The sequence below is a fragment of the Rattus rattus genome, chromosome 5 (assembly GCF_011064425.1).
Source record: "Rattus rattus isolate New Zealand chromosome 5, Rrattus_CSIRO_v1, whole genome shotgun sequence".
NCBI lineage: Eukaryota > Metazoa > Chordata > Mammalia > Rodentia > Muridae > Rattus > Rattus rattus.
In genome coordinates, this window is record NC_046158.1 from 52203061 (window position 1) to 52215644 (window position 12584).

The 12584-nt window shown below is 37.8% G+C and overlaps 1 protein-coding gene across 1 annotated transcript in view; it reads left to right on the forward strand.

The window, feature by feature from the left end:
• Window positions 1-12584, forward strand: part of Mtx2 (metaxin 2) — a 61507-nt gene that overhangs the window by 33503 nt on the left and 15420 nt on the right. The window contains exon 4 of the mRNA XM_032903514.1: window positions 10117-10189. Coding sequence (XP_032759405.1) covers window positions 10117-10189 — 73 coding nt within the window. The remainder of the gene's footprint in view (window positions 1-10116; window positions 10190-12584) is intronic.

Sequence of the window (12584 nt, forward strand, 5' to 3'; positions counted from 1 at the left end):
ACAGGTATTCCCCCCATACATCCCCCTTATTGCCCCCCCCATATTCCCCTGTACTGGGGGTCCAACCTTGGCAGGACCAAGGGCTTCCCCTTCCACTGGTGCCCCAACGAGGCTATTCTCTGCTACATATGCAGTTGGGAGCCCTGGGTCAGTCTTTTGGTAGTGGTTTAGTCCCTGGAAGCTCTGGTTGGTTGACATTGTTCTTATGGGGTTGCAAGCTCCTTCAACTCTTTCAATCCTTCCTCTAATTACCCCCAAGGGAGTCCTGTTCTCAGTTCAGTGGTTTGCTGCTAGCATTGACCTCTGTATTGGACATGCTCTGGATGTGTCTCTCAGGAGAGCTCTATATCGGGTCCCTTTCTTCATGCACTTTTTAGCTTCATCAATCTTATCTAGTTTTGGTGGCTGTATATATATGGGCCACATGTGGGCCAGGTTCTGAATGGCTGATCCTTCAGTTGCTGTTCTAAACTTTGCTTTGATATCCCTTCCTAGGGATATTTTCTCTTCCCTTTTAAGAAGGATGGAGCATCCACATTTTGGTCATCCTTCTTTTTTTTTTTTTCGGAGCTGAGGACCGAGCTCTACCACTGAGCTAAATCCTCAACCCCGGTCATCCTTCTTCTTGAGCTTCCTGTGGTTTGTGGATTGCATCTTGGGTAGTTCCAGCTTTTGGGCTAGTATCCCCTTATCAATGAATGCATACTAAGTTTGTTTTTCTGTGACTGGGTTACCTCACTCAGGATGATATTTTCTAGTTCATTCCATTTGCCTATGAATTTCATAAAGTCATTGTTTGTGATAGCTAAGTAGTACTCCATTGTGTAGATGTACCATATTGTTTGAATCCATTCCTCTGTTGAAGGGCATCTGGTTTCTTTCCAGCTTCTGGCTATTATAAATAAGGCTTCTATGAACATAGTGGAGAATGTGTCTTTGTTGTATGTTGGCGCATCTCTTGGGTATATGCCCAGGAGAGGTATAGCTGGGTCCTCAGGTAGTGGAATGTTCAATTTTCTGAGGAACCTCCAGACTGACTTCCAGAATGGTTGTACCAGTCTGCAATCCCACCAACAAAGGAGGAGTGAGTGTTCCTCTTTCTCCACATCCTCGCCAGCATCTGCTGTCACCTGAGTTTTTATCTTAGCCATTCTCACTGGTGTGAGGTGGAATCTCAGGGTTGTTGTGATTTGCATTTCCCTGATGACTAAAGATGTTGAACATTTCTTTAGGTGCTTTTTGGCCGCTCGATAATCCTGAGAATGTTTTGTTTTAGCTCTGTACCCCATTTTTTTTTAGGGTTATTTGAATCTCTGAGTCTAACTTCTTGAGTTCTTTGTATATTTTTGAATATTAGCCCTCTATCAGATGTTGGATTGGTAAAGATCTTTTCCCAATCTGTTGGTTGTCGTTTTGTCCTAATGACAGTGTCTTTTGCCTTACAGAAGCTTTGCAGTTTTATGAGGTCCCATTTGTCGATTCTTGATCTTAGAGCATAAGCCATTGGTGTTTTGTTCAGGAAAATTTCCCCAGTGCCCATGTGTTCAAGATTCTTCCCCACTTTTTCTTCTATTAGGTTGAGTGTATCTGGTTTGATGTGGAGGTCCTTGAACCACTTGCACTTAAGCTTTGTACATGGTGATAAGAATGGATCGATCTGCATTCTTCTACATGCTGACCTCCAGTTGAACCAGCACCATTTGTTGAAAATGCTCTTTCTTCCATTGGATGGTTTTAGCTCCTTTGTCAAAAATCAAGTGACCATAAGTGTGTGGATTCATTTCTGGGTCTTCAATTCTATTCCAGTGATCTATCTGCTTGTCTCTGTACCAATACCATACAGTTTTTTATGACTATTGCTCTGTAATACTGCTTGAAGTCAGGGATGGTAATTCCCCCAGAAGTTCTTTTATTGTTGAGGTATAGGTTTCTCTGTCCTGGGTGTTTTGTTATTCAAATGAATTTCCAAATGCTTTTTCTATCTTTATAAAGAATTGAGTAGGAATTTTGATGGTGATTGCATTGAATCTGTAGATTGCTTTTGGCAAAATGGCCATCTTTACTATATTAATCCTGCCAATCCATGAGCATGGGAGATCTTTCCATCTTCTGAGATCTTCCTCAATTTCTTTCTTCAGAGACTTGAAGTTCTTGTCATACAGATCTTTCACTTGCTTGGTTAAAGGGACTATTGTGAAGGGTGTCATTTCCCTAATTTCTTTCTCAGCTTTTATCCTTTGAGTAGAGGAAGGCATCTGATTTGTTTGGGTTAATTTTATACCCAGTCACTTTGCTGAAGTTGTTTATCAGGTTAAGTAGTTCTCTGGTGGAACTTTTGGAGTCACTCAAGTACACTATCATATCATCTGCAAATAGTGATACTTTGATTTCTTCCCTTCGAATTTGTACCCCTTTGACCTCTTTTCTCTGATTGCTCTGGCTAGGACTTCAAGAACTATATTGAATAAGTAGGGAGAGAGTGGGCAGCTTTGTCTAGTCCCCGATTTTAGTGGGATTGCTTCAAGTTTCTCTCCATTTAGTTTGATGTTGGCTACTGGTTTGCTGTATATTGCTTTTACTATGTTTAGATATGAGCTTTGAATTCCTGATCTTTCCAGGACTTTTATCATGAAGGGGTGTTGAATTTTGTCAAATGCTTTCTCAGCATCTAATGAAATAATCATGTGGTTCTTATGTTTGAGTTTGTTTATATAGTGGATTGCGTTGATGGAATGTCGTATATTAAACCATCCCTGCATCCTCGGGATGAAGCCTACTTGATCATGGTAGATGATCGTTTTGATATGTTCTTGGATTCGGTTTGCAAGAATTTTATTGAGTATTTTTGCGTCAATATTCATAAGGGAAATTGGTCTGAAGTTCTCTTTCTTTGTTGGCTCTTTGTGTGGTTTTGGTATAAGTATCTGTGGCTTCATAGAAAGAATTTGGCAGTGCTCCATCTGTTTCTATTTTGTAGAATAGTTTGGACAGTATTGGTATGAGGGCTTCTATGAAGGTCTGATAGAATTCTGCACTAAACCCATCTGGTCCTGGGCTCTTTTTGGTTGGGAGACTTATAATAACTGCTTCTATTCCTTTAGGAGTTATGGGGTTATTTAGATGGTTTATTTGTTCCTGATTTAACTTTGGTACCTGATATCTGTCTAGAAAATTGTCCATTTCCTCCAGGTTTTCCAGTTTTGTTGAATATAGGTTTTTGTAGTAGGATATGATGATGTTTTTAATTTCTTCAGATTCTGTTGTTATGTCTCCCTTTTCATTTCTGATTTTGTTAATTTGGATACTGTCTCTGTGTCCTCTGGTTAGTCTGGCTAAGGGTTTATCTATCTTGTTGATTTTCTCAAAGAACCAGCTTCTGGTTTTGTTGATTCTTTGTATAGTCCTTTTTGTTTCTACTTGGTTGATTTCAGCCTTGAGTTTGATTATTTCCTCCCTTCTACTCCTCTTGGGTTTATTCATTTCTTTTTGTTCTAGAGCTTTTAGGTGTGCTGTCAAGCTGCTGACATATGCTCTTTCCTGTTTATTTTTGCAGGCACTCAGAGCAATGAGTTTTCCTCTTAGTACCACTTTCATTGTGTCCCATAAGTTTGGGAATGTTTTATTTTCATTTTCATTAAATTCTAAGAAGTCTTTCATTTCTTTATTTCTTCTTTGACCAAGTTGTCCTTGAGTAGAGCATTGTTCAACCTCCATTTATATGTGAGCTTTCTGTCATTATTGTTGTTATTGAAGACCAGTCTTAGTCCGTGGTGATCTGATCGGATGCATGGAATTATTTCTATCTTCCTGTATCTGTTGAGGCCTGTTTTGTGACCGATTATATGGCCAATTTTGGAAAAGGTACCATGAGGTGGTAAGAAGAAGGTATATCCTTTTGATTTAGGATAGAATGTTCTATAAATATTTGTTAAGCCCACTTGGTTCAAAACTTCTGTTAGTTTCTCTATGTCTCTGTTTAATTTCTGTTTCCATGATCTGTCCATTGATGAGAGTGGGGTGTTGAAATCTATTATTGCCCTGGGTTCAGTCCCCAACTCGGAAAAAAAAAAAAAAAAAAAAAAAAAAAAAAATCTATTATTGTTGTGTGAGGTGCAATGTGTGCTTTGAGCTTTAGTAAGGTTGCTTTTATGTATGTAGGTGCCCTCATATTTGTAGCATAGATATTTAGGATTGAGAGTTCATCTTGGTGGATTTTTCCTTTGATGAATATGAAGTGTCCTTCTTTATCTTTTTTAATGACTTTTAGTTGGAAGTCAATTTTATTTGGTATTAGAATGGCAACTCCAGCTTGTTTCTTCGGGCCATTTGCTTGGAAAGTTGTTTTCCAGCCATTTACTCTGAGGTAGTGTCTGTCTTTGTCTCTGAGGTGTGTTTCCTGTATGCCACAAAATGCTGGGTCCTTTTAATGTATCCAGTCTGTTAGTCTATGTCTTTTTATTGGGGAATTGAGTCCGTTGATGTTGAGAGATATTAAGGACTAGTGATTGTCGCTTCCTGTTATTTCCATTTTTAGAGGTGGAATTATGTTTGTCTCTCTTTTCGTTTCATTGCAAGGAAATTATATTCTTGCTTTCTGTATGGTGTAGTTTCTCTCCTTGTGTTGGAGTTTTCCATCTATTATCCTTTGTAGGGCTGGATTTGTAGAAAGATATTGTGTAAATTTGATTTTGTCCTGGAATATCTTGGTTTCTCCATCTATGTTAATTGAGAGTTTTGCTGGATACAGTAACTTGGGCTGGCATTTGTGTTCTCTTAGGGTCTGTATGACATCTGTCCAGGATCTTCTGGCTTTCATAGTCTCTGGTGAAAAGTCTGGTGTAATTCTTATAGGTCTGCCTTTATATGTCACTTGACCTTTTTCCCTTAGTGCTTTTAATATTCTTTCTTTGTTTTGTGCATTTGGTGTTTTAACTATTATGTGATGGGAGGAATTTCTCTTCTGGTCCAATCTATTTGGAGTTCTGTAGGCTTCTTGTATGTTTATGGGCCTCTCTTTCTTTAGGTTAGGGAAGTTTTCTTCTATGATTTTGTTGAATATATTTACTGGCCCTTTAAGTTGAGAGTCTTCACTTTCTGCTACACCTATTATCCTTGGGTTTGATCTTCTCATTGTGTCCTGGATTTCCTGTATGTTTTGGGTTAGGAGCTTTTTGCGTTTTACATTATCTTTGACAGTTGTGTCGATGTTTTCTATTGTATCTTCTGTCCCTGAGATTCTCTCTTCTATCTCTTGTATTCTGTTGGTGATGCTTGTATCTACAGCTCCTTTGTCTCTTCCTTAGGTTTTCTATATCCAGGATTGTCTCCCTTTGTGCGTTCTTTATTGTTTTTATTTTTCAATTTGTTCACCTGTTTGGTTGTGTTTTCCTGTAATTCTTTTCAGGGATTTTTGTGTTTCCTCTCTAAGGGCTTCTACTTGTTTACTTGTGTTTTCCTGCATTTCTCTAAGGGAGTTCTGTATGTCTTTCTTAAAGTCCTCCATCATTATCAAAAAATGTGATTTTAAATCTAAATCTTGCTTTTCCGGTGTGTTTGGATATCCAGTATTTTCTTTGGTGGGAGAACTGGGCTGTGATGATGCCAAGTAGTCTTGGTTTCTGTTGCTTAGGTTCCTGTGCTTGCCTCTAGCCATTGGGTTGTCTCTGGTGTTTGCTTGTCTTGCTGTTTCTGGGAGTGACTTGGCCCTGCTGTAGGCCTCTGTGTCAGCACTCCTGTAGAACTGTTTTCCTCTTTTCTTTCAGCCTTTTCTGGGAACAGGTGCTCTGATTTTAGGTGTGTTGGCGCTCCTGGAGAATGAATTTCAGCTCTAGGCGCAGGCAGGAATCAAAGGGTCCTGCCTCTGATTGCTCCTAGGTCCTTGCACCCAGCGGGCATAGTTGACACTATGCGATTTCCTCTTGGGTCTAGACTGTGGGCAGAGGGTAGTCTCCTCTGACTAATCAGGAGTATCCACACTAATGAGGGTCCAGCTCTCTCCCCCACGGGATTTGGGTGCAGGGAGCTGTTTGACTGGATCAGTTTGGTCCTGGGCGCAGACCAGAACGGAGGCTGTCTGTTCCTATATCCCTGTGTCCAGAGGCACTGTGCAGTTTCCCCTTGGACCGGGGATGTGGGCAGAGGTATGCAGAGGTGGCAGTCTGTCCTGGGGTCTCAGGATGTCTGCACTCCTGGGTGTTCAGCTCTCTTCCCCACAGGATTTGGGTACCTATGTGTTATCTTTTAAGACAAATATTAATTAATATATCAAATAAAGAAGAGGAAAGGAGCTAGCTAGTGCTGCTTACTGGTAAAAGCCAATTTTTTTTTTTTTGCAATTAACGAAAATGAAGTGAGTATATTACATGTCCCTACCATCTATTTAGGTTATAAAAATTAGATTTTTTTGTTGCTATTATTTATTTTTTTTAGTTGCAGTTATAGTAGAACTTTATCACACGCTTCTTAGAGCTTAGGGAAATCTTGGTTTTTCTCTTCACTCCCCTTCTTCAGGGAGTGCCAGATGTGCTGCTAGTGTTGTCAGGTTCTTGCTGTACAAGAGTTGTTCTTTTTCTGCATTCGACTGTTTTATACTTCTTTCACCTAATTTACTCTTAAAGGTTAATTTTATTTATATGTAATTCTAATAGGCAAAGCCTATATATTTTTTATTCTGATTTTGGTTGCTTTTATAAAGAATCTATTTTTTTCCAAGCTGTCAGATATTGATGTACCTAAAGTTGAGTCAAATATTCCTGGAATAGTATTCATGGGAGTGTGCACTAAGGAAGGTTCTATTTTCTGATGTAATCTATCTTACGTACTCTCAAGTGGCATTTTCATGCTTTGGTAGCAAATTTGACTTATGTAAAGCATTTTTTTGTTTATTGAGTTATAATTTCTGATTACTAAATAGGTAAACTGAGTTCTTCTTAGTTTTCTAAACTAATGTCTGCTTACTGATATATGTAAGTATTGATTTCTTAAAATACTACATAATAGGAGATGAGTTTACTTTGAAGTCCTGAGTTTTGGATTCATGGAACTAGAAGATGCCAATCATTTTATGCCAGGGATGGGTAGGAAAGACAGTCACGGTCTGCAGGTACTGACAGGACTTAACATTCTGAAGGGACAGGTCTTTTAATTGCATGATTTTGACAAATTATAAGTAAAGCTTTATGTCAGAACTGTGTGTTTATTTACTTTCTTTTGTTTTTCTTTTACTTTCTTTTTGTTACAAAAGATTATATTGTTATGTGTATTGAACAGAAATCATTCCCTTTTTTGGCTCTGGTGTGTTACTGATGCTGTAAGAACAGGCCATACACCAAATCACTTCTGCTGAGGCACTCTTGATGCCTCGTGCTTTGATATAGGGTACAGGAGAAGGCAAAAGTTGATGAATTCCCACTTTGTGGCCATGTGGGTGTCAGATGAAGATGACAATGAAGATGAAGGTGAGCCCTGGGCGCCACCTGCATTTGTGTCAGTACATGGTAAGGAGCTGTTGCAGGAGTCCTTTCATATTCGAGTGAGACTCCGCTCTTCCCACGCCATCTGAACCAACAAGATGGCCTTTGCTGGGGCTCACAGGCTTCAGACAGGTATGAGTGGTGCCTTTGGGAATCCTAGGCACAGTGGTCAGGTCATCATGTCCATCCATATCAAGGTAACATGTATGCAGAGTAAGGAACATGTGATTGAATCTACATAGAGCCAAGTTCAAGTCCTCTGACCACCAGAAGATCCACATCTCAAAGAAGTGGGGCATCACTGGATTTAATGCAGATGAATTTGAAGACATGGTCTTTGAGAAGCAGCTCATTTCTGATAGCATCACCAAGGAGCGGTCCTAGACAAGCTGTAGGCCCTGCATTTCTGAGGGTCTCTGTAGAGCTCTCCTGTATCCTACCAAATCATGTTCAGTAATAAATCTCACATTCAATCAAAAAAATTCAGTACTTACATTCTTCTTTCTTTTTTTTTTTTTCTTTTTTTCTTTTTTTCCGGAGCTGGGGACTGAACCCAGGGCCTTGCGCTCTCTAGGCAAGCGCTCTACTGCTGAGCTAAATCCCCAACCCCCAATTTTTTTTTTTAATTTTTCATTATTACTAAACCTAACAAGTATATGTTTTTTTCTTCTTTTTTCTTTCTTTTTTTTTTTCCGGAGCTGGGGACTGAACCCAGGGACATTCTTCTTTCAGCAAAGTAATAATGCATGTTTTTCATTTATCCCTTTAATACCTAACTAAAGATATTTGTTTTAGCCCAGAAATTTTTTTTTTATATAAAAATATGATTTCCTAAGTAGATACCTAAAGTAATAAAATATATGAGGTCACCTTTTTTTGAAGTTATCAAAATTAAAGTTCTCCTCAGATGGTATTTATTTGGACTAGTTCTGTTACAAGATTGAAAATAGAACTGAGGGGCTAGAAAGATGTCTTGGCAGTTAAGAGCCCATACTATTCTTTAAGTTCTTAATGTTTGATGGACCACAAATACCTGTGACTCAAGTTCTAGTGGGATATGTAGCCTCGGACCTGCATGGGCACTCACACATGTATGCACTCCCAGCCCCCACACTTAAAAATACTAAAAAAAAAATGTGAAAAGTGGAAAGTACTATTTTGGAACTCCAATTTCCTTCTATTCTACAAAGAAATACTAGTTAAATCAGAGCTTCCTTTTGCTTTCAAGTTTTTACATTATTGAAGATAATCATGGTCTATATAAGACATTGCAGGCTTGCCAGGATTATCAATAAGAACCTATCTCCAAAAAAAAAAAAAAAGTGAAAAAGTCACTGAAAAGGTGAAGATACCTGACGTCACCCTCTGATTTCTATGCACATGAACATGTAAACACAAGAAAATGAAAATCTACTCACATTGACTGTGAATTATGAAGAGAAGTCATTTGTTAAGAACAAGAATCTAGGAGGGACTAAGGTCTTCAATAACACAAGAATTTGAAAGAATTTCATCCTGAATAATTGTCAGTTGTTAATTACCAATCATTGTTACCAGAAAAGATAAGATGGTATATTGTACATGTATAGTATAATTATATCAGGGTCTTATTGGTAATCTTTGCAAGCCTGGAATGTCTTATGTAGATCAGGCTAGGCTTAAACTTAGAGATCTCTCTGCATCTTGTGTGCTGGAGTAAAATCATGGGCCACCATGGCCAGCTTCGTACTATTTTTGAGACAAGATATCTCACTGAAATTCAGTGAGCGGCTGGACTAGCCATCTAGTAAGCTCTGATTTTCCTCTTCCCCCTACCCTGAGATGGGGGCCACTCTGTGCTTGGTTTTGGATGTTCTGTGATTTATCTCTTTAAAATTTTTATTTAAGTTTAGGTTGTGTGTGTGTGTGTGTGTGTGTGTGTGTGTCAGAGAGAGAGAGACAGAGACACTATGTCATTGTCATTGTGTATAGAAGAGTCAGAGGGCAACTTTTGGGATTCGGTTCTTCTGTTGGGGGTCAAATTCAGATTGTCAGGCTTGACTGCATGCACCTTTACTCACTGGACTATCTCACTGGCTCCCAATTTTAAGTCTTAAACGAAACCACATATCAAGATTTTGAGTATTGCTGGAAAGAACATTGAGGTAGCAGAAATAACATTGTGAATTTTCCAATAAGATGAGAAAGATGGTGATTCTGCAAAATTAAACCATCAATATCTTAACAAAATTTTGACATTAGTTATCCATTAAAGAAAGTTAAAGCAATATATAATATTGCTTATGTACACAAATAGAAAATGTGAATGAAATTTCCCTTAATATATAATTGTTACAAATTTTATATATTTACTAATGACTTAGTCCTTTTTTTTTTTTTTTTTGGTTCTTTTTTTTCGGAGCTGGGGACCAAACCCAGGGCCTTGCGCTTCCTAGGCAAGCGCTCTACCACTGAGCTAAATCCCCAACCCCCTTAGTCCTTTTTTTAAGTAGAATATTTTCCTTTGGAGACCTTAAGGTTGCTCATCATGTTTAGTGCAGCGTTACTCTGTGAACTATTAAATTTAGGAAAGGAGTAAAGAAAGAGTTCTCTTTAAATAGGCATGAATTTTTATCAAGCTTATTGTATTTCTCTTTATTTACAGACCTTTTTGCAGATGTGTAATCTGCCTTTCAAAGTGGTATGCAGGGCAAATGCAGAATATATGTCTCCATCTGGTAAGTGTGTGTGGTTTCTGTTAGTACTTTTTGTTTGTTATTTAATATTGAGGATTGAACCTAAGGCCTTAGACATGATAGCAAACACCACCTTATTTCTAGCCTCCAATGTTAAAATCCTTTGTTTGAATTTTTTTTTCTCTTTGAAGAGTTATTTTCCTATTTTTTTTCCAAGTAGCAGTTCTAAACTTAATCATGAAGAACTATGTGTACAAACTCTGGTCCGAGGTGTTTAACTGGATTGTTAAGGACATGTGATGTCAGAATTCCTTAGTCTTATTTATAGGGCTTTCCTTATCAGAAAACACACTTTCACACCTATGAACCTGGCTTTTGTTTGTTTGATTTACGTTCTAGCTGTTGTCCCCCACCCCAACCCCCTTTTCAGTCCTTCCTCCCACAGTTCCTCATCCCATTCCTCCTCCGGGTTGCTTCTGAGAGCGTGCTCCACCCACAGCAGGCCTCTCCCTTCCCTGGGGCTTTGTAGTACAGCCTGAGGTCAGGAATGGTGTTTCCCCTGGAAATCCTTTTATTACTGAGAATTGTTTTGACTATCCTGGCTTATTTGTTTTTTCATTTGAAGTTGAGAATTGCTCTCTCCATGTCTGTGAAGAGTTGTGTTAGAATTTTAGTGGGGGTTGCATTGAATTTGTAGATTGCTCTTGGTAAGATGGCCATTTTCAATATGTTAATCCTACCAATCCATGAGCATGGGAGATCTTTCCATCTTCTGAGATCTTCAATTTCTTTCTTGAAGGATTTGAAGTCCTTGCCATACATACAAATCTTTCACTTGCTTGGTAAGAGTTACACTAAGATATTTTCTACTATTTGTGGTTACTGTGAAGGGTGTTGTTTCCCTAATTTTTTTCTCAGCCTGTTTTATCATTTGTATAAAAGAAGGCTGCTGATTTGTGTGAATTAATTTTATATCCAGCCACTTTGCTGAAGTTGTTTATCAGCTGTAGGAGTTCTCTGGAGGAATTTTGGTGTCACTTAGGTATATTATCATATCATTTGTAAATAGTGATACTTTGACTTCTTTTTTTTCTAGTTTGTATCCCCTTGATCTCCTTTTGTTTTCTAATTGCATTAGCTAGAATTTAAACTACTATATATATAGTTGAATAGAGAGGGAGAGAGTGGGCAACCTTGTCTTGTCCCTGATTTTAGTGGAATTACTTCTAGTTTTTCTCCATTTAATTTTATGTTGGCAGTTAGTTTGCAATATATATTGTTTTTATTATGTTTAGGTATGTGCCATGAATTTCTGATCTCTCTAAGACTTTTAACATAAAGGGGTATTGTAATTTATTGAAGGCTTTTTCAGCAACTAAAGAGATGATAGTGTGACTTTTCCTTGAGTTTATTTCTACAGGTACATTATGTTGGTGGACTTTCATATATTGAACCATTCCTGAATTTCTGGGATGAAGCCTTACTTGATTGTGGTGAATGATGGTTTTGATGTGTTCTTGGATTTGGTTTGCAAGAATTTTATTGAGTATTTTTGCATTGATATTCATAAGGGAAATTGGTCCGAAGTTCTCTTTCTTTATAAGGTCTTTGTATAGTTTAGATATAAGCATAATTGTGCTTCAAAGAACAAATTGGATAGTATTCCTTCTGTTTGGATTTGGTGGAATAGTTTGAGGAGTATTGGTATTAGCTCTTCTTTGAAGGTCTGGTAGAATTTTGCACCAAAATCATCTGGCCCTGTGCTTTTTTTTTGGTTGGGAGGTTTTTAATGACTGCTTCTATTTCCTTAGGTGTTATGGGACTGTTTAGATAGTTTACCTGATCTTGATTTAACTTTGATATGTGGTATCTGTCCAGAAAATCACCTATATTTTCCAGTTTTGTTGAGTGTAGGTTTTTATAGTAGATTCAGATGATTTTTTTTTTTAATTTCTTCAGTTTCTGTTGTTATGTCTCCCTTTTCGTTTTTGATTTTGTTAATTTGGATATTGTCTCTGTGTCCTTTAGTTAGTTTGGCTAAATGTTTATCTTGTTGATTTTCTCAAAGAACCAGCTCTTGGTTTTGTTTTTTGTATCCTTCTATTTATTTCTAACTGGTTGATTTCAGTTTGACTATTTCCAGCCCTTGACTCCTTTGCTTCTTTGTTTTAGAGCTCTTAGATGTGCTGTTAAGTTGTTTGTATGGGATCTCTCCAGTTTCTTTATGAAGGCACTTAGTGCTATAAATTTTTCCCTTAAGACTGCTTTCATTGTATCCTCTAAGTTTGTATATGTTGTGTCTTCATTTTTATTGAATTCTATTAAGTCTTTGATTTCTTTATTTCTGCCCTGACCAAATACCATCTAGCCAGATAGTTGTTTAGTTTCCATTAGTTTGTGGGCTTTCTTTGTTTTTGTTGTTATTGAGAGTTCATCT